This window comes from Elephas maximus, chromosome X, assembly GCF_024166365.1.
Source record: "Elephas maximus indicus isolate mEleMax1 chromosome X, mEleMax1 primary haplotype, whole genome shotgun sequence".
Taxonomy (NCBI): domain Eukaryota; kingdom Metazoa; phylum Chordata; class Mammalia; order Proboscidea; family Elephantidae; genus Elephas; species Elephas maximus.
The window spans coordinates 49420477-49441766 of NC_064846.1; the positions used below are offsets into that span (position 1 = coordinate 49420477).

Sequence of the window (21290 nt, forward strand, 5' to 3'; positions counted from 1 at the left end):
CAGTTTTTCACTGACCCTCTACTTTACCAAGCATGATGTCCTTTTCCAGGGAGTGGTCCCTCCTGATAACATGTCCAAAGTACACGAGATGAAATCTCACCTTCCTTGCCTCCAAGGAGCATTCTGGTTATATTTCTTCCTAGACAGATTTGTTTGTTCTTCTGGCAGTCCATGGTATATTCAATATTCTTCACCAACGCCATAATTCAAAGGCATTAATTCTTTGGGTTTCTTTATTCATAGTTCAGCTTTCACATGCATATGAGGCAATTGACAATATCATGGCTTGGGTCAGGCGCACCTTAGTCATCAAAGTGACACCTTCGCTTTTTAACACTTTAAAGAGGTCTTTTGCATCAGATTTGCCGAATGCAATACATCGTTTGATTTCTGGACTGCTGCTTCCATAGATGTTGATTGCCAATCCAAGTAAAATGAAATCCTTGATAACTTTAATATTTTCTCTGTATATCATGATGTTCCTTATTGATCCAGTTGTGAGAAATTCTTGTTGTCTTTTTGTTGAGGCGTGATCCATACCAAAGGCTGTAATCTTTGCTCTTCATCAGTAAGTGCTTCAAGTTCTCTTCGCTTTCAGATTGAATAAGTATGGTGAATGGATACAACCCTGACACAGACTGTTTCTGTTTTTAAACCATTCAGCATCCCTTGTTCTGTTTGAACGACTGCCTCTTGGTCTATGCACAGGTTCCTCATGAGCACGATTAATTCCCATTCTTCGCAATTTTATCCATAATTTGTTATGATTCACACAGTCAAATGCTGTTGCATAGTCAATAAAACACAGGTAAACATCTTTCTGATATTTTCTGCTTTCAGGCAAGCTCCGTCTGACATCAGCAGTGAGATCCCTCATTCCACGTCCTCTGCTGAATCCAGCTTGAATTTCTGGCAGTTCCTTGTTGATGTACTGTTGCGACCATTTTTGAGTGATTTTTTTTCTTGCTTTAATTTGTATTTTATTTTAAGCTGAATTTACTCCCGAGCCATAAGTTTTTGTTTCTTCAGCTTCTTCTGGGATATCTTTTTCTTCTGTGCAACCTCCTCTTCTGGTTTAGGAACAATCTGTTCCTTTTCAGTAAGGATCATCTCAATGTGGCAAGGGGAGCTCATGTATGGGTTAATTCGACTATGAGCTCCGTAAGTGCAGCGGCGCATCTTGGGGGCTTTGTTCACCTGGATGTGCTCAATGACCAGAGAATCTACATCTAAACCCTTAAGTTCAGCATTACTCTCTGCATTTTTAAGCATGTGGAGCAAAAATTCAGCACTCTTTTTGGGCCACCAACCCTGTGTCCAACCCCACTGCTTGGCCTGGGCACATCTACCAACTCCACCATTATAGCGTCTGAACGGCACGCACTGCTTCTGCAAAGTGACATCTTTCAGATACTTGGTGGCTTTTCTGATATGCATACCCTTGATGGCCTGGGCAGTTTCTCGGGTGTTCTTAAAATGGACCTGAAGATTTGAACCTCTTGATTTGCATGATTTTGTGGGGTTTTCTGGGTCAAGTGAGTAGCGAGCCATTTTGCAAGATCACCTCAGGCCGCTTACGGGAAGAGCTTTGAGTGATTTTTTGCAAAATTTTACTTGCATGTGATATTAATGATATTGTTCAATGATTTCTGCATTCTGTTGAATCACCTTTCTTTGGAATGGGCACAAATATGGATCTCTTCCAGTCGGTTGGCCAGATAGTTGTCTTCCAAATTTCTTGGCATAGACAAGTGAGTGCTTCCAACATTGCATCCGTTTGTTGAAACATTTCAATTGGTATTCCATCAATTCCTGGAGCCTTGTTTTTCAAAAGTGCCTCCAGTGCAGCTTGAACTTCTTCCCTCAGTACCATCGGTTCTTGATCATATGCTACCTCATGAAATGGTTGAATGTCGACCAATTCTTTTTGGTACAGCGTAAGTCTGTGTATTCCTTCATATTCTTTGGATGCTTCTCTCAATATTTTACCCATAAAGCCCTTCAATATTTCAACTCGAATCTTTAAATTTTTCTTAAACTCTTTGAGCTTGAGAAATGCTGAGCATGTTCTCCTCTTTTGGTTTTCTAACTCCAAGTCTTTACACATTTCATTATGATACTTTGTCTTCTCGAGCTGCCCTCTGGAATCTTCTGTTCAGCTCTTTTACTTCATCATTTCATCCTTTTGCTTTAGTTACCCTACATTCCAGATCAAGTTACAGAGTCTCTTCTGACATCCATTTTTATCTTTTCTTTCTTTACTGTCTTTTTAATGACCTTTTGCTTTCTTCATGTCTTATGTCCTTGATGTCATCCCACAACTCACCTGGTTTTCAGTCATTAGTGTTCAATGTGTCAAATCTGTTCTTTAGATGCTCTGTAAATTCAGGTGGGATATACTGATAGTTGTACTTTGGCTCTTGTGGGTTTGTTTTAATTTTCTTCTACTTCAACTTGACCTTTCATAAGAGCAATTGATGGTCTGTTGCACAGTCGGCCCCTGGTCTTTTTCTGACTGATCATATTGAGCTTCTCCATGGTCTCTTTCCACAGATATAGTCTATTTGATTCCTTCCTATTCCATCTGGCGAGGTCCACACATATAGTTGCATTTACGTTGTTGAAAAAAGGTATTTGCAAAGAATAAGTCATTGGTCTTGTAAAATTCTATCATGCAACCTCCGGCGTTATTTCGGTCACCAATGCCGTATTTTCCAACTATAGTTGGCCCTCCATATCCATGAATTCTGCATCTGTGGATTCATCCAACCACAGATGGAAACTATTTAGAAAAAGAAGGTTCCAAAAAGTAAAACTTGAATTTGCTGCACACCGAGCACTATGCTGAATCCACGCGAATGAAATGATGTGTAGCAGGTCCCACCATTTTGCAGATACGCAGTCTCTCTCCAGCATTCCTCCTTTCAACATTGTTCACCTCGGGTTTTGTCATTATTCCCTAAACAATACAGTGCTGTATCACAACTGTTTACATAGCATTTACATTGTGTTAGGTATTATACGTAATCTAGAGATGATTTAAAGTATTTGAGAGGATATACATAGGTTATATGCAAACACTATGTCATTTTATATAAGGTACTTTAACATGCACAGATTTTGGCATCCACAGGGGTCCTAGAACCAATCCCCTGTGGATACCGAGGGATAACTGTACTGATTCTTCCTCTTTGTTTCCAACTTTTGCATTCCAATCACCAGTGATTATAAATGCATCTTGATTGTGTGTTTGATCAATTTCAGGCTGGTAAAAACCTTTCAAGTTGGTAAAAATCTTTAATTTCTTCATCTTTGGCATTAGTGGTTGGTATATAAATTTAAATAATGGTCATGTTAACTGGTCTCCCTTGTATGTGTATTGATATTATGCTATCATTAACAATGTTGTACTTTAGGATAGACCATGAAATGTTCTTTTTTGCAATGAATGTGACACTATTCCTCTTGAATTTGTCATTCCTGGCATTGTAGACTATGATTGTCTGATTCAGAATGGCCAATACTAGTCCATTTCAGCTCACTTTTTTTTCTTTTAATGTCTAGGGTATCAGTCTTTAGGAGTTCCATTTCATTTTTGACGACTTCCAATTTTCCTAGATTCATACTTTGTACCTTCCACATTCGAATTATTAATGGATGTGTGCAGCTGTTTATTCTCATTTTGAGTCGTGCCACATCAGCAGATGAAGGTCCCAAAAGCTTGACTGCACCCACGTCATTAAGGTTGACTCTGCTTTGAGGAGGCAGCTCTTCCCCAGCTGTAATTTGAGCACCTTCCAACCTGAGGGGCTCATTTTCCACTATACCAGATAATGTTCTGCTATTTATAAGGTTTTCACTGGCCATTTTTTTTTAGAAGTAGATCACCATGGCCTTCTTCCTAGTCTGTCTTAGTATGAAATTTCCACTGAAAGCTGTCCACCATGGGTGACCCTGCTGGTATTTGATATACCAGTAGCATAGCTTCCAGTATCACACCAACACGTAAGCCACCACAGTATGACAAACTGACAGATGACTGATATGTATGCTAGAGATTAGTAAATAAAATTAATCCTGTGTGTACTTTGCTTACTATAAGCCCATGCATACCTTGCTTACTGGTTAATCTGCCCCTGACTTGAAGATAATATCTTTTGAATGCTATTAATTGATCTCCTTCCAGAATGGTTTGGGGTTCTGCTCTGTTTTGAACCCTGTTCAGACTGTTTTTCTCTAGTGTCTATCCAATCCCTATGATTCGAAAGCTCTTTTCTACTTATACACCCTTATCTAGAAATGCTGCCCCCTGGAAAGGGATCAGATTCCCAGGTTTCCGTTTCAGCTACTTCATTCCACCCCACCTTACCTTATTCTGTGTTACCAACTTATAGACAGAATTGAAAAGAAATTTGAACTGAAGAAAGCCTTATGTTCTATTATGTCTGTAGTCTCCTAAGTCAAAAAGAATATCAACTGAGTTCTTTGGTAAAGTGTTGTCTTAGGCTGGGTTCTCTAGAGACGCAAAACCAGTAAAGCATATAAATATAGATATATATATAGAGAGAGAGAGAGAGAGATTTGTATCAAGGAAACGGCTCACATGATTGTAGAGGCTGGAACATTCCAAGTCCATGCATCAGGATAGAGGCTTCTCTTGATTCACATAGCCACAGGCACTGGTTAACCCAAGATCGGCAGATCAGAGAGCAGGGCTCTTGCTCATATGCTGTGAAGAAAAACGAAACCCAAGATCAGTAGGTAAGCTGCTAGCTCAAGTCCGAAGAACCGGAAGTAAGATGAACAGTAGGCAGCTACAGGATCCAGAGAGAGCAAAACCAGAATGTCCACTTTTATTTGGATGCAGGCTACACGCCAAGGAAACTCCCTTTCAACTGATTGGCTACACACAGCAGATCCCATCATGGGGGTGTTCGTATATAAACACTGAGAATCATGGCCCATCCAAGATGACAAACAATCTCAACCATCACAGTCCCCCCCTTCTCAACTTGGCACCCGTACACATTTTCCCGAACCACACATAATCTCTGGAGAAGGACAAATACAAAGTCATACCTACACCTAACATGATGCAACTAACACACGCACAACCTAAAACACACTAGCCCCATTTATAACTTATAGTTTATAAGTGAAGAAAACAAAAATATTTGATGCACACATACAAAGCAGAAATACTCATAACAATTACAGTCTTCATTTCTGCAACTGGTCACGTGGTTGTAACTAGTATTTAAAACTACCTTATTCCGCCACCGATTCCGTATTCCCTTTGCCCTCAGCAAGCACTTCAGCTGGTCATGGTTCTTTGCCTGGTGGAGTGACCTGAATCTTTATTCCTGAAAGGTCTGGGCCATTAGTAGTCATATCAGAGTTGCATTGCTGTAGTTTTCCATTGACTTTAATCATAGCGGATGGTAGTATTAAGATACACCCTAAGGGATCTCCTGCATTCCAGACATACTCATTACCTCTATTATGTAATATCCATCTGATTTCCTGTCAGTAATCAGGATCAATCACAACAGCCAGTATGGTAACTCCCTTCTTGGCCTGTTGATCCAGAGGCATAAGGAGCCCAAAGTGGCCCAGTGGCATTCTTAGCATCTGGTTCAGTGGAATCAGTAATGTGTCTTGAGGTGGGAGCATTCCTCCCTTTGGAACTAAGACCTCCTAGACCTGTGGAGCATAAGGTTGTGGGGACAGGAATCAAAAATCTTGAGAGTGGGTCACTAGGGGTAATAGTGAGCAATGCCACTTCCATTTCCACCCCTTCATTCCTTGACCCATGAATCCTGGCAATGGGAGAAACCATCATATATTGGCCTCTGGTTTAGAGCATATACAGCTTCCTAGAGAACATTGCCCCAACCCTGCAAGGTATTGCCACCTAGCTGGCCTCGTAATTGTGTCTTTAGGATGCCATTACATCGTTCTATCAAGCCAGCTGCTTCAGGATGATGGGGAACATGGTAAGACCAGTGAATTCCATGAGCATGGGCCCACTGCCACACTTCGTTTGCTGTGAAGTGAGTCCCTTGATCAGAGGCAATGCTGTGTGGGATACCATGACTGTGGATAAGACATTCTGTAAGTCCACGAATGGTAGTTTTGGCACAAGCATTGTGTGCAGGGAAGGCAAATCCATATCCAGAGTGTCTATTCCAGTAAGGACAAAACGCGGCCCTTTCCATGATGGAAGTGGTCCAATGTAAACAACTTGCCACCAGGTTGCTGGCTGACTGCCTCAAGGCACGGTGCCATATCAGGACCCGGGTGTTGGTCTCTGCTGCTGGCAGATTGGGCACTCTGCAGTGGCTGTAGCCAAGTCAGCCTTGATGAGTGGAAGTCCATGTTGCTGGGCCCATGCATAACTTCCATCCCTGCCACCATGGCCACTTTATTCGTGAGCCCACTGAGCAATGACTTTAGCTGGGGAAAGAGGATGACTGGTTTCCACAGAACACATAATCCTATCCATTTGATTGTTAAAATCATCCTCTGCTGAGGTCACTCTTTAGCGAGCATTCTCATGAGACATGCATATCTTCACTTTTTTGGCCCATCCAGAGAGGTCTATCCACATACCTCTTCCCCATAAATCCTTGTATCCAATTTTCCAATCATGTTCTTTCTAAGTCCCTGACCATCCAGCCAAACCATTGGCCACAGCCCATGAATCAGTATACAATCGCACATCTGGCCATTTCTCCTTCCAAGTATAGTGAACAACTAGGTGTACTGCTCGAAGTTCTGCCCCTTGGGAGAATTTCCCTTCACCACTGTCCTTCAGGGAGGTCCCAGAAAGGGGCTACAGTGCTGCCGCTGTCCACTTTTGAGTGGTGCCTGCATATCGCGCAGAACCATCTGTAAACCAGACATGAGTTTTCTCTGCTTCAGTCAACTGATCATAAGGAACTCTCCATGAGGTCATAGGTGCAGATTGGGAGATGGAAGGTGTCTTAGTCATCTAGTGCTGCTATGACAGAAATACCACAAGTGGATGGCTTTAACAAAGGGAAATTTATTTCCTCACAATAAAGTAGGCTAAAAGTCCACATTAAGGGCATCAGCTCCAGACAAAGGCTTTCTCTCTCTGTTGGCCTTCTCATCAATCTTCCCCCAGACTAGGAGCTTCTCCGCACAGGGTCCCGAGATCCAAAGGACACGCTCTGCTGCGGGCACTGCTTTCTTGGTAGTATGAGGCCCCAACTCTCTGCTTACTTCCCTTTCCCTTTATGTCTTGTAAGGTAAAAGGTGGTGTAGGCCACACCCCAGGGAAATTCCCTTTACTTTGAATAAGGGATGTGACCTTAGTAAGGGTGTTACAATCCCACCCTAATCCTCTTTAACATAAAATTACAATCACAAAATGGAGGACAACCATACAATACTGGAAATCACAGCCTAACCAAGTTAACACATGTTTTAGGGGGCACAATTCAATTCATGACAAAAAGTAATGTGACAGGAGTGGAGACCATGGGTATTTGGGCCACTTCCTTATGCAACTTGTGCATTCGGGTCCTGCTCAGGCCTGATCTCAAATATACCACTTCTGTTTAATGATGGAGTGCTGCTGTGCACATCTAACTTTATGACTCTGTCAGAAAACACCCAGTTCGTGATGGGCAGCTCGTGCTGCATGGTGACTTGGTAGACCAGTTCAGTCCGTACTAAGGCCTAGTGACAAGCCAAAAGCTGTTTCTCAAAAGGAGAGTAGTTATCTGCAGAGGATGGCAGGGCTTTGCTCCAAAATCCTAAGGGTCTGCGCTGTGATTCACCGTGATTCACTAATAGGGGCCTGCCAAAGACTCCGAACAGCATCTCTCTCTGCCATGGATACTTTAAGCACCATTGGATCAGCTGAATCATATGGCCCAAGTGGCAGAACGGCTTGCACAGCAGCCTGAACCTGTTGCAGAGCCTTCTCTTGTTCTGGGCCCTACTCAAAACTAGCAGCTTTTCGAGTCAGTTCATAAATAGGCTGGAGTAGCACACCCAAATTAGGAATGTGTTGCCTCCAAAATCCAAAGAGGCCCACCAGGCATTGTGCCTCCTTTTTAGTTGTGGGAGCAGCCAGATGAAATAACTTATCCTTCAGCTTAGAAGGAATATCTTGGCATGCCCCATACCACTGGACCCCTAGAAATTGCACTGAGGTGGAAGGTGCCTGAATTTTTGCGGGATTAATTTTCCACCCCCTAGCACACAAATGTTTTTACCAATAAGTCCAGCGTCATTGACGCATCTTCCTTACTAGGTCCAATCAGCACAATGTCATCAATGTAATGGACCAGTGTGACGTCTTGTGGAAGGGAAAGGCGATCAAGGTCCTTGCAGGCTAAATTATGACATAGGGCTGGAGAGTTGATGTAACCCTGAGGTAGGCAAGTGAAGGTGTATTGCTGCCAACTGAAGGCAGACTGCTTCTGCTGATCCTTTGAAACAGGTATGGAGAAAAAGACATTAGCCAGGTGAATAGCTGCATACAGGTACCAGGAGATGTATTAATTTGCTCAAGCAACGAAACTACATCTGGAACAGCAGCTGGCAGGTGGCAAACTCCAGAACATCCACTTACATTCGGTTTTAGGCTACACATGCAAGGAGACTCCCTTGGATCTGATTGGCTACTCTAAGCAGATCCCATCATGGGAGTGATCAAGTATAAACACTGAGAATCATGGTCCAGCGAAGTAGACACACAATCTTCACTATCACAACTATAGAATGAGAAAATTTCTTAATAGCCATTATCCATTGAACTTAGGTCTGCTTAGATGTTACAGGTAAAACAAGGTGGAGTCATACTAGTCCTCAGAGGAATTCTTACTGTTTTCTTACTTTACTTGTCAATGTCCATTCATGCTTGCATTCAACAAATGCCTACTCTGTACCAGTGTAGTGCCTGGCAAAGGAAATACAGAAATGAATAGTACCCTCTAGGAACTCATAGTCTGGTAGGGGAGACAGACAAGAAAATGAACAGTTGCAACCCAGAATTATAAGTGGTGTGCATAGGGATGTTGTGGGTGTCTAGAGCACCCTAGGTTGCTGGGGGCAGGTTTCAGGCATGTCTTCTTGGGAACCTGAGTGCTAGTGATGCTATATAGAAATAACCTTGCATCTGGTTTCAAACATTTGCTAACTTTGGTACTTTAACAATTATTTATAACAAATTGTTTGGATAAAACCAAACCTGTTGCTTTTGAGCCGATTCCAACTCATAGTAACCCTGAAGGACAGAGTAGAATTGCTTCATAGGGTTTCCCAGGAGAGCTTGGTGGATTCAAACTGCCAACCTTTTTGTTAGCAGCCGTAACTTTTAACCACTATGCCATTTGGATAGAGCCCTCCAATGAGTAAACAAGGCCATGTGTTTTAAGAGTTCCAAAACAATAAAACACCTTCCTAACTGCTCCAAGTTCCTAACTAACCCTATTCTGGGCCATCCTGTAGTTAACTACCAGAGTTACTGTACTGAAAGTCCCTAAGGAAGAGTTGGCAACTTGAGTTATTCAAGAGAGTGGAATAGAGAGAAGCTGAGGAAGAGGGGTGGCATTGCAGGAAGAAGTAACAAAGTATGTGAAAGGCAGGTGGTGGGAGAGGGGAATTTGTAGTGAAAGGGAATGTAATGGAAGTGACAAGAGAATGTCAGAGGACCAGACACTGAGGGTCATGTACGCTATTGGTATAGAATTTAGACATCATCATATAGGGTAATGAGGAGCCACAGAAACAGTTTTATGTATAAGTGGCCATATATGTGCTGTCATTGTCCTATGTCAGTGATTGTCAGGTAGGGAAACTGAGGCAAGGGATGCAAGTGGAATTTGACCAAATTCCTGGTTGGAATGACATTTTATGACCAAAGCTGTGATAGCCACAAATCATTTCATCATATTTTAACTGAGAAGCCACGTACCTCTGGGCTCCCATTGTCATCAAGTTGTTTTCTACTCATAGTGCCCCTGTAGGACATGATGGAACTTCCCGGTAGGGTTTCCAAGGCTGTAAATCTTTACAGAAGCAGACTGCCACATCTTTCTCCTGCAGAGAGGCTGGTGGGCTCGAATCATGGACCTTTGGTTAGCAGCTGAGCGCCTTAACCACTGCACCACCAGGGCTTCTAAAAATTGAGATATAGAGAGGTTAAATGATAGATGGATGGATGGACGGATGGACAAAAACCAAACCAAACCTGTTGCCATTGAGTCGATTCTGACTCATAGTGACTCTATAGGACACAGGAGAACTGCCCCGTAGTTTCCAAGTCAGTAATCTTTATGGAAACAGACTGCCTCATCTTTCTGCCTTGGAGCAGCAGGCTGAGGTGGCCTAATCTGTTAGTTGCAGGCTTTTGGATCTTGGATAGTCCCATTCCCAGTGTGTATAATGAAAAAGCTCAACCAGCTATCTTCCGTCTTTGTAAGGGTCACTGAATAAATTATCTATACTTGTATATACATTTTGTATGTATGTTGTATGTTGAAAAGATAATACTAAATAACATGAAACAGCTAAAAAGGAATAGAGGACAGTCTAGAATGAGGTCAGTGGTACAGACAAAAACTTTTTAGAGCTCAAAACCCTTCTTTTTTCTCCTTAAAAGGAATTGAAAAGACTTTTTTACTCTCCGTTGTTATATAATGAGGATGATGAGTTAATGTTTGCAGGCATTTTGAGAATTTTTTCTTTTCTTCAGATGAAAGATGCTACTTCTGCTATTTTTATTCTAATAGATAAGTACTGCAGATGAAAACTTCCAGGGAAATGAAGAATGATGATTACACCTCTGAACTGACTGTATTGATGACATGTTGCCAGCTTCTTCACACTTATCTCATTTAATCAGATTGTTTTTCTTGGAAAGCTCTTTAGGTTGGTGATGGAAACTTGAATTTATGGTCATTGTTTATGAGGAGGGCTAATATTCCTACATGATGGTATTTCCTGCCTTTTTTTTTTAACACTCTGAATGTTATATAAAAGGTAAGTCAGCAACTCAGCTCAGAGGCAACCTGCAGCTCCGAAGATCAAAATTCCATGTGTCAAATATGGTTCCGTATGAAGCGATTCCTTTCACTGCTCAGACCTACTTGCTTCATAGAAGCCTAACTACTGAGTCAGCCCCATAACTTCCTGTTGTTATTGTTAGATGCCGTCGAGTGGATTCCAACTCCTGGCGACCCCATGTGACAGAATAAAACTGCCCCATATGGTTTTCTAGGCTATAATCTTTACGGGAGCAGATCGCCACGTCTTTCTCCTAAAGAGCTGCTGAATGGGTTTAAACTGCAAACCTTTTGGTTAGGCTACTTTTTAGGACTTTTCAGTGTGTGTTACGCAAATTTGAGTTCTTAAGGATAGATTTTTGTATTGTTTGGACACCTTCTCCCCATATGGTTAAGATACAGATTTTGGAGCAAGATTGCCTAGGTTTGAATGCTAGATCTGCCATTTCCTAGCTCAGGCAAGTCTTAGAACCTTTGGTCTCAGTGTTCCTCGCTGGAAAATGAGGCTATTATATACGACATGGGGCTGTTATGAGAATTAAGTGATTTCAATATGTAAAGCGTTTGAACAGTGCCTATCACATAGTTAATACTGTAAAAACTGTTTGGTATTACTATTCTCTGCCTCTGAAACTCTTGTTGTTCTCTCTGTTCATAACTTTCTTCCCTAAGAGTTTTGCATGGCTAACTCTTTTCCATCATTCAGGTGTCAGTTCAAATGCTATACCTTCCGAGAAGCCTTCCCCAGTCTAAAGTAGGTTCCTCCCTGATAAGCTCTATCACATCACCCTGTGATTTCCTTCATTGTTTGTATACACTCTCTGAAATTATCTGGTTTCTTTATTTATGTATTATCTGACTACCCTCACCAGAGCATAAGCTTCATGACTCCAGGGTTTGCCACTTTATCCGTATAACAGTACTCAATATTTGTTGAATGAATTAACAAATGCAGTGATTCCATTTTCTGACACAAAAACTGGAACACCTAATCTGTCAAAGAACCTTTATATGCTTCTAGGTGTAAGAAACAATTGGAAGATTGTACTTTAGATCCTAAAATATTGAAATCTCTTGGACATTTCTGATGGTTTAGGTGGGGATAGGACAGAAAATTTATCAAGACTGGCCTGGGAAATTCAAGCATATGATCTCTGTAATACTAGTGTCTCCTACAATGGTCAGTGTAAAATGGGTACCAGGTAATGTTGGTCACTTCCTCCTCTGCTCCCATGAGTCTCCCTGGATGGATCTTGACATCTCAAAGGTATGACCTTGTCATTTTTGTTATGGTATCCCCTTGAGTCAGAATTGACTCAGTGGCAACAGGTTTCAAGCACTTAGCACAGTGATTTGCACACAGTGGGTGCTCAGTAATTGTCCACTATATGAATGGAGACCCTGGTGGCATAGCGGTTAAATGCTACAGCTGCTAACCAAAAGGTCGGCAGTTCAAATCCACCAGGCACTCCTTGGAAACTCTATGGAGGCAGTTCTACTCTGTCCTAGAGGGTCACTGTGAGTTGGAATCGACTTGACAGCAATGGGTATATGAATGAACTTTCTCTTTTCCTGCAGCATCTCAACTTTATATATCAATAAGGTATGTAAAGAAAAGAGACCAGTTGCATAGCAATTTCAAGAGTTAGGACTTATAGCTGTGGGTTTGAAAAGTGAATACACTAAAAACAGCCAACCTCTTAATAATAGAATGTCTAACCCAGGCCCTAGAGACTTCTCAAAGAGACCTTTGTTTGGTGATTTCAAGGTGGGCTCCCTGTCAGACTTTCAGGTTGCCATGGAGATGGCATGTTTTTCTTCCTAAATGATATTTGCTTGTAATCTCAGAAGTCTGTTCAGCAAATTAGCACAGGTGATTGGGGAGTGGGGAGGAGGTGGCTTTAGGAGTTTAGAGGCCTTGTTACCCTATAAAGGCCTAGATTGCTAAATGAAATGAGGAAAAGGAATTTAAAGACCATCCTAAGAAAAAGGCTATTGTTGGGAAGGCTTTCTTTTCCCTCCTCTGAATGCGGATGTGTTAATATGAGGAAAGGAAGAAGGGTTCCAGGTCACAGGGTTCAGAATTCAGGTCTACAACATGCTGGTAATATTTCTTGGCACAGAAAGTAACACTTGTGAAAAGTGAAATGTGTGTTCCAAAGTTATTATAGTCAGCGTCGTATAATAAAGTACTTACAGAACTGTACTGAGCAGCCATGGTGTTAGTTTTAGTTTATCTGAGTATATGCTTCTTGAGGGAAGAGACCACATTTCAACTTTCCTTTTGTAGCACCTTAACCTGTCTCATCTGCAAGATCTCTCTTCTTTTCCCTCTCTTTTCTCTTACATATTGTTACCAAATTAATCTTTCTAAATAACTTCTCTTATAGCATTACTTCCTATCAAAACATTTAATGGTGCTTCCCTGCCAGTTGAATACAGTCAAACCCTTAACCTGCCACTAAAACCCTTTCAAGATCTAGCTTTCTAGCTTACTTTCCCACCACTTCCATAATGTACTCTAACCTCTGACATCCTGGAGTACTTATCTTGCTTTTCCTGGATATACCCTGTGCTTTTTTGGTTCGATCTTTCCCACCATCTCCCCCTACCAGTGTTTGCTTATGCTGTTCCTTCCCTCTGGCATGTCTCTCCCTCACCCTGTAATCTCTAGCTAATGAAATTCTTCCCATCCTTTAATGCTCATTTAAATGCCACCTCAGTGGGAAGTGATCTTTTGGTGTTGTGAATTCCTTTAGCCTTTTCTTCTAATCTTCTTTTCATCTCCTGAGCCTTAACACAAAGCTTCCTGTATAGGTGTTCAAATATTTGTAACATCATAAATGAATTGTAGATTGATTCACATATATCCCCAGGCCATAGAGGCAGAAATGAAGGTCCTCTAGCAAGATTGGCCAACAGGTATTCTGTATACTGAAGCCTGTTTTCTCATTGTCTTCCATTATTAAAATGAGAAGATGAATTTGGGGAATATTTGGTAAGTGATCATCTGGGGCAGGGGCGGGTGGGGGGAAGAGGCTTACTGGAAATAAAAATCTGAGGAGACCTTACTTTTCACTGCACTGAGGAGCAGAACCCCAGCATTAGGGGGAAGGACATTGGGACCTAAAAGCACTGAGGACTGTGGTCTTGGTTGGCCTTTCTTATTTCCTGCCACCACTACCCTGTGTAGCTCAGCTACCTTGTCCAAAAGCTCAGTGCCTTTCACCATCACCTCTGTAATGAATGGCCTATCACCCTGATGCCAATGAGAGTACATAGTGGGATTTCACTGGTGGAAATTGATAAGAGGAAAGAAAACCAGTATATATTTCCTTAATTAAGACATTCCCATAGGGAACCCCAAAGTTTTACAGATCTCATAAGATGATAGACAAGAATCTCCTGCTACCTTGTTTAAAAGCACTATGGTATAGTGTGTAGTCCCTGGGTGATGCAAACAGTTAAGTACTTGGCAACTAACTCAAGAATTAGAGGTTGGAGTACACCTAGAGGCACCTCAGAAGAAAGGCCTGGGAATCTACTTCCCAAAAAAATCCACCATTGAAAACCCTATGGGCCACAGTTCTACTCTGACACACATGGGGTTGCCATGAGTCAGAGTCGAGGGCAGCTGGTATGGTATAGTGTAGTTAGTGGTAATGGCAAAGAGCAGTAAGCACATAACCCCTTAGAGACCATAGCATGGTCATCCAAACCACCCACCATAAGTTTGATTCTCATGCTTTATCTTAAAATTTCAGACCTATTTTGTACTGTCCTTTATGATATAATTGAGTTTGTTCAATATTTAAAATAATGTATTAGGTTAAAGTTGATACTCCAAAGATGTGTACCAGGTTTATGCTGTGGCTTTCAAGGAGCACCTGGCACACCACTGAATAGCCCAAGAATATTCAGCTCTAATAGGATGTGGTGAGGATTAAATGTGATAATATACAGAGAGAGCATACAGCCCAGTGCCAGACACACAGTAAGTGTGCAATAAACGGGACTTGTTTGTAGTTAATTCCTCTCAGAGTACAGTTTCTTTGTCCATTACCCAAAAAACCCAGTGCCATCTTTGTCCATTAGATGAGATTAATATTATTCTCGCAGGTTTGTCATGACGATTCTGCAAAGCACAGATGCAAAGCAAACAGACTCCTTGCTTCCTGGCAAGGTAAAATCTCACTTTTGAGGGGAGAGCATTGCTATTCACACCTTCCAGAGTAAAATGTCAGGTTGTTATTCACATTAAACACATTTTTAAAATTTATTTCTTATGGGTCAGGTGTGTCCCTCTCTTTCTATCTGGATATAGAAGGAAGAAAATGGAGGCAGCAGCCAGGTAAGCAGTGTGTGTGTGTGCGCACGTGCATGCACACACACACACACTTCACAACAGCCTTACAAGTACTCCTTCAAATGCTTGCATTTGTCTGTTTCCAAAGCAAGGGCTGTAAACAGGAGCATTCTGATGAAGCTGCCTATTTCCCAAAGATCTTGCCACATTCATTGGGGAAGAAGAGGTTTGGCATTATGATGGCAATTATCCAGGCAATTTGCAAAGGATATTTTATATGATGCTGTACTCTCTGGCAGAAATGATCCTTGATTACAAGTCTTGTACAGTAAATATATAGATGGCTTGCTTCACTATCTTGCATGCGTGTTTGTGTGTGTGTGTGTTTATTTCTTGCTGCCTGAAGAGATACAGCTTCAGTGGTTTTCCTTTGCACATAACGTTACTATTTATCCCCAGTTGAAAATAATTTAATTCTGCTCTTGTTTTTCTCTCCTTTCTGCCTCTCTAGAAGCAAAACTTCATTTTGAATCTTGAAAATCAGGGTACAGTCTTGTGAGGATATTACCATCTGAGATCTGTCACAGAAGCAATGCAACCATGTGTATATTGCCTTCACAGTAAATGACAGCCACAGTTTTTTTTTCTCATGGTGTGGCCGTGAGATTCTCCCCAGCTACATTTCCAACACACATAACAATGTATACGCAGGCACTTGTGTATACACATAGAGTCATCTACTTTTTTGAAAATACTGTTTATTTTTTATATTTAAAATGTAAATTAAAAAATAAAGCAACCTATATTGCAAAATAATTTCTTTTTAAATGAGAAAACGCAGATAGCTATAAAAAAGAAAAAAGATCATCCCATCCCCCAGAGTAGCCACTTTTAACATTTATAATCTTTATCTTTATAGGACACAAATGCATTTAATTTCACCTTAATGAAAAGGAGACTGTCAACAGGGCACATTTCCTTTGGGGTGACAGTGATGGGCTTTGAAATCAAGCAATGTCAGGGTAGTAGCATGTGTACCTAAGAACTGATTGGGACTCCCAAGGTTAAGCTTGACTGGAGCAGAATTCATTGTGGAAAGAACAGAGAGCAGAAGCCATTTCTGAGGGATTGACTGTCCTTACTGAGACTATGTATCATAAGGAAAACCTTCCTTGTTCACTACTGGCTAAAACCCTGAGTTCTAGGTCTTGAGAAGGAAAGGGTTGGATTTTGACAGTGAACTGCACACTCTTTACCACTCTCCATCCCCTAACTGCTCCCAAACCAGGAAAGGAGTCAGTACTAAGGACCAAGGGTCTTTGAATATCATTTATTTTTCAGAAACTGCTCTTAAAAAAAAAAAATCAATTAAAGGAGCTTTTTGAAAGAGTGGGACGTGTGGCAAACAGACATGAAGCTCAGTGTTCTGCAAGATTAAGTTGTTACTTACAGAAATAGGGATGATTTAAATCTTGTCTTGAAGCTGAAGCACTTTAAATATTCACCGCCCATAAGCATGTCAGGGCAATATATTTACATAGAAAGATTTCTTTAGATACCTGAATTGAATTCTTGATTTCTTCCTACAATAGTGGTTCTCAAACTGCAGTGTGCCTCAGAATCACACGTAGGGCTTGGGGAATGGAGTGGGGGGCTGCTCCCAGAGTTTCAGACTCAACAAATCTGGGGTAGGGGCCTGAGAATTTGCATTTCTAACAAATTCCTAAGTGATGCGAATGCTGCTGGCTGGCGTGGGGACCACATTTTGAGAACCACTGCCCTACAAGTATATATAGGAATGATTCTATCACAAAATATTTAGGGATAAGATGGAAACTGAATTTTCCAAAATACTGTTCCTAATTTAGGCTAATTTTTATAGAATATTATTTAATTTAGTCACCACTACTCTGCCATTTTAATTTTATTGCAGATTTTAGTTTTTAGATCTATGACTACATTTTTGTTCCAGAGTTTCTTTTAATCTGTCCCTCTATTTTTTTAAATAATACTTTATCGTGTTTTTGGTGAAGGTTTACACAGCAATTTAGATTCACATTCAACAATTTCAACCTAAGTTGTTTCGTGACATTGGTTATATTCTCCACAATGTGTGAACAATCTTATTATTTCTGTTCTGGTTATTCCATTTCCATTAATCTAGTTTCCATGTCCCTTCTCATCTCTGTTTTAAAGTAATTGTTGACCATTTGGTCTCATATAGGTGCCCTTTTTAAAGGAGCACGGTAATTTGTTATTTAGCTACAAGGTGACCTCAGGGGTTAGTTTTTGTTCATGGTTTGCAGAGTATCTCAGGGCAGTAGTCTCTGGGAATCCTCCAGTCTCGACCAGTCCGGTAGGTCTTTTTTTTTTTTTTAAGGAATTTGCATTCCTCCACTTTCTAATCAACAGAATTGCTCCCATGTTTGTGTTTCTGCCAGTAGCTTCAGTTGGTACATGAGCTGGTCTCTTATTGGAGAGAATTTCTTGCTTGGCAATTACTAGTTGTAGATCCTTGAGCAAGTTACCTACTATCACTGAACCTCAGTGTCCACATCTGTAAAAAGGACAAAGAGGCAAAAAAAAAAAAAAAACAAAACCGGGCTTATCTAGGGAGTGTGAGCATTAGACAAAATACAGAGCGCATAAATGCCTAGCAGAGTGCGCAGTAACTGTTAGGCCCTGTTCCCTTTTATTATTTATACTTATTGTGCAAATGATGCTCTACCACTGTTTCCAGTGCTGTATAACCTGTAATAGGTTATAATAATTAATGGAGCTTTGGCAACGTCTCTTAGCTATCTTAGCAAATCAAGTTTTCCCTATAATTCTAAGGCGTTTTTGTGTCGGGAGCAAGTGGGAACAGGTTTAATAATAATATTTAGCATATACTGGTGCCTACTACTATGATTGTTGAGAGTGATCTCATCTAATCCTAACAATAGCCCTATAATGAAGGTACTATTATTATTATCCTTATTTTACAGATGAGAAAATAGAGGCTCAGAGAGGTTAGGTAACTTGCCTGAGGTCACACAGATGCTAACAAGTGCTGAGCTAAGATTTAAACCAGGGACTGTCTTCTCTCCAAAAATCCGAATCCCTAACCACTGCGTGAGCCCTGGTGGCACAGTTAAGAGCTTGGAGGCTAACCAAAAGGTCAGCAGTTTGGATCTACCAGCTGGTCCTTGGAAACCCTATGGGGCAGTTCTACTCTGTACTATAGGGTCGCTATGAGTAGGAATCAACTTGATGGCAACGGGTTTTTAACCACTGCACATCACTGCCTGTGCAGTTTAGAATCATAGGCAGTTCAGACGGGAAGGGACCTGAGACATCATAGTCTAGTCCTTCCATTATAGAGATGAAAGAACTGAGGTCCAGGAGAGGGAGTGAGATACCCCAACTCACTAATGGCAGAGCCCAGAGTTAACCAACATCTGTAGTTTTTACAGCAATGTAGTTTTGCTTTGTTGCAAAAAGTTTTCACTCCCCACTTCAAGCATTGGACAAACAATGGCTCTGCTGAATAGCAAGGGAAGTTAGATATTCCCATCTAGTAGTGTGCTGGTAAATGTTTAACCCCAAGCTCTCTAGGGGAGGAGAGGAAAGCCCCGATTTGTAGCATTTGCCAATTTTCATGGTATAAATATTCCCACCAAGGCTGATTCAATCTATCAATGTAATGTGGAGTTGGGAAGTGAGGGACACAATCTACAGTTTCCAGGATCTGGTGTGAACTAGCACACCACTGTCTTTATCCTTGCAGAAAATGACAAACCAAACCCTCAGTATTAAGGTAAGATTCTGATAGTCAAGGAAAAAAAAAAAAAGGGGGTGTTTCTTATATGCCAGGATTCTGAAATTCAGTAGAATTAATATTCTGGCCAACTCTCCTATTAGAGTTTAGGATTGGCTCTACTACTGAGATTGAGCCCCGGCCAAGGGCCTCTTATGACTTATTTATAGAACCTTTTTTTTTTCCCAAAGGGTACATGAATATATTTTGTCATGCTCTATCTTTAGAAATGCCAATCCCTTGTCTCAGATGCTATCTTTGAGACTGCAGATAAATTATAGCTGTCATAAAAAGTCGTTGGTTTGTTTGCATTAAAAAACATTTCAACACCAACAACAAAAAAATCCTTTTTAAAATTTACAAAATGACTCCAGGGCTACATGTTTATTTGTAGCAACTTTGGAAAATGCAGGCAAACAAAAAGAAGCAAATAGGTAAAAATCACCTGTGATTCCAACATCCAGAGATAAACATGGTTAACATTTAGTGTACCTAGTACGTCTATTATTTTTTTATCTTCATGTAAAAAAAAATAAAATTTTTAAATCTTCATGTAGGCAGAGATTTTTTTTTTTTTAATGGCTTTACTGGAAAAGAAATCCATTTAGAAAATGAAAAGATACCACAGATTATTATCCTCCCTGTAGAGGTCCTGCTACTCTATTTGTATTCACGGAAATGGTATGTTAGCCATATTTATGCTGATGTTCAACGCGTATTTGAAGATAATACTACTAATGCGGATTGTTATCGCTGAGGACAGGTAGGGCTAAAAGACCAGGGGAATAGTCTCAGCCCTTTCCACTCTGTAGACCACTGTACACACAAAGGCTGTTTTTTGAGTTACAATTGCAGCTGTGCTGCTCTGGTGGTTGATTGGGGCTCTGCCTCTGAGACCTGAGGTCATCCTGGAGCTCCGAAAACAACCCCCTCCTGCAATCCCTTATTGCTATAGCCAGCCTGGCCGGCCTGCTGCTTGTTTCCTGCTGCCTGCAGCTTGGCCCCATTGTTTGAAGTGGGGCTTCAGAGCCGCTTTAATGGGTTTTCTTCTGCCCTCCCTGCTTGGGGTTGCCTCACAGCAGCTCACCATACAACAGTCTGATCTGGTATCCTGGGGCCATCCATCCTTCACACATGTCCAGCCCAGTGGGGCGCTGTTCGAAATGGAATTTGTTCATCCCTCAACTCCGTTTTGATTTTAGCGAAACAATACTCTAGAAATGTTAACAGTCATAATAACAATGCTAGCTGACTGACTCTGGGAAATTAATAAGGTTCTTTCTGAAATGAATGCTCACTATTAAGTTTGAGAATGGTAGCCAGTAGGCCTTACCAAAGGGCAAGGTAAGGTAGCTGACCTCTCTGGAATCTTTGCTTTTGGCTATTAGTCTCAAATGTGGATTTTCTTGACGAATTTCTCTTCTGACATGTTTCCTGAGTTTGATTCCCTTGTTGAAGGCCAAAGTTGAAAGACGGATAACCACAAAATGTTTTGGGAAATGCAACTCTTAATTAGGAGTTGTTTAAAATTGTGGCAAATTGTATATCTATGTATATATATATATGGGTGGTATTTGGTAGAGTTATGCTGATATTTTTGTTATAGCACATTATTTATTGGTAAGGGGTGATTGCCAGCCAACCTCCTTAGAGAAGAAATCTTTTTAGTTGGGAGAACAGTGTGACTAAGGCTTTTGGACAGTTTGTGAGAAACAGTATTTTTTAGTTTCAGAGGTGTTGAGAGGACTGGCTGTGTGACCTTCGGAATATCACTTCATCTCTCTGTGCCTCAGTAAAAACACAGTAACAATAGTGCATACCTCTTAGAGATGTTGCAAGGATTAAATGAGGCAGAGCAGGTGAAACGCTTCACACACAGTTCCTGGCACACAATAAATACTCATGAAGTGTTAGCCATTTTCATCAAGGGGAAGGCAGTGCCCTCATGGCTAGAGTAGCAAGGTGGGGAGCCAAAGGCAGGGGCCAACTGGCCCTCATCAGAGACGTAACTAAGGTATGGCAGGTAGGGCACTGGGCACTGCTTGAGGAGAGGTGCTAACGAGCAGTTTCTTTTGGCCATCGAAGTTTCCAGCACCAGCTGTGAGAGGTCGCTAAGCAATGTAAAGCTAATTGCCATAGGCAC

The 21290-nt window shown here is 41.2% G+C and overlaps 2 protein-coding genes across 3 annotated transcripts in view; one reads left to right on the forward strand and one right to left on the reverse strand.

The window, feature by feature from the left end:
* COL4A6 (collagen type IV alpha 6 chain) overlaps positions 1-21290 on the forward strand; it is a 358879-nt gene that overhangs the window by 80886 nt on the left and 256703 nt on the right. The gene's annotated exons all lie outside the window — the stretch shown is intronic.
* Positions 988-1588, reverse strand: LOC126069654 (60S ribosomal protein L17-like). The gene has a single exon (XM_049873269.1). It carries the CDS (start codon positions 1549-1551, stop codon positions 997-999), a length of 555 nt encoding a protein of 184 aa, XP_049729226.1. The 5' UTR covers positions 1552-1588; the 3' UTR covers positions 988-996.

Bases quoted from the DNA above. Each gene is read 5' to 3' on its own strand.
- LOC126069654 (XM_049873269.1), bottom strand. From the start codon at position 1,551: ATGGCTCGCTACTCACTTGACCCAGAAAACCCCACAAAATCATGCAAA.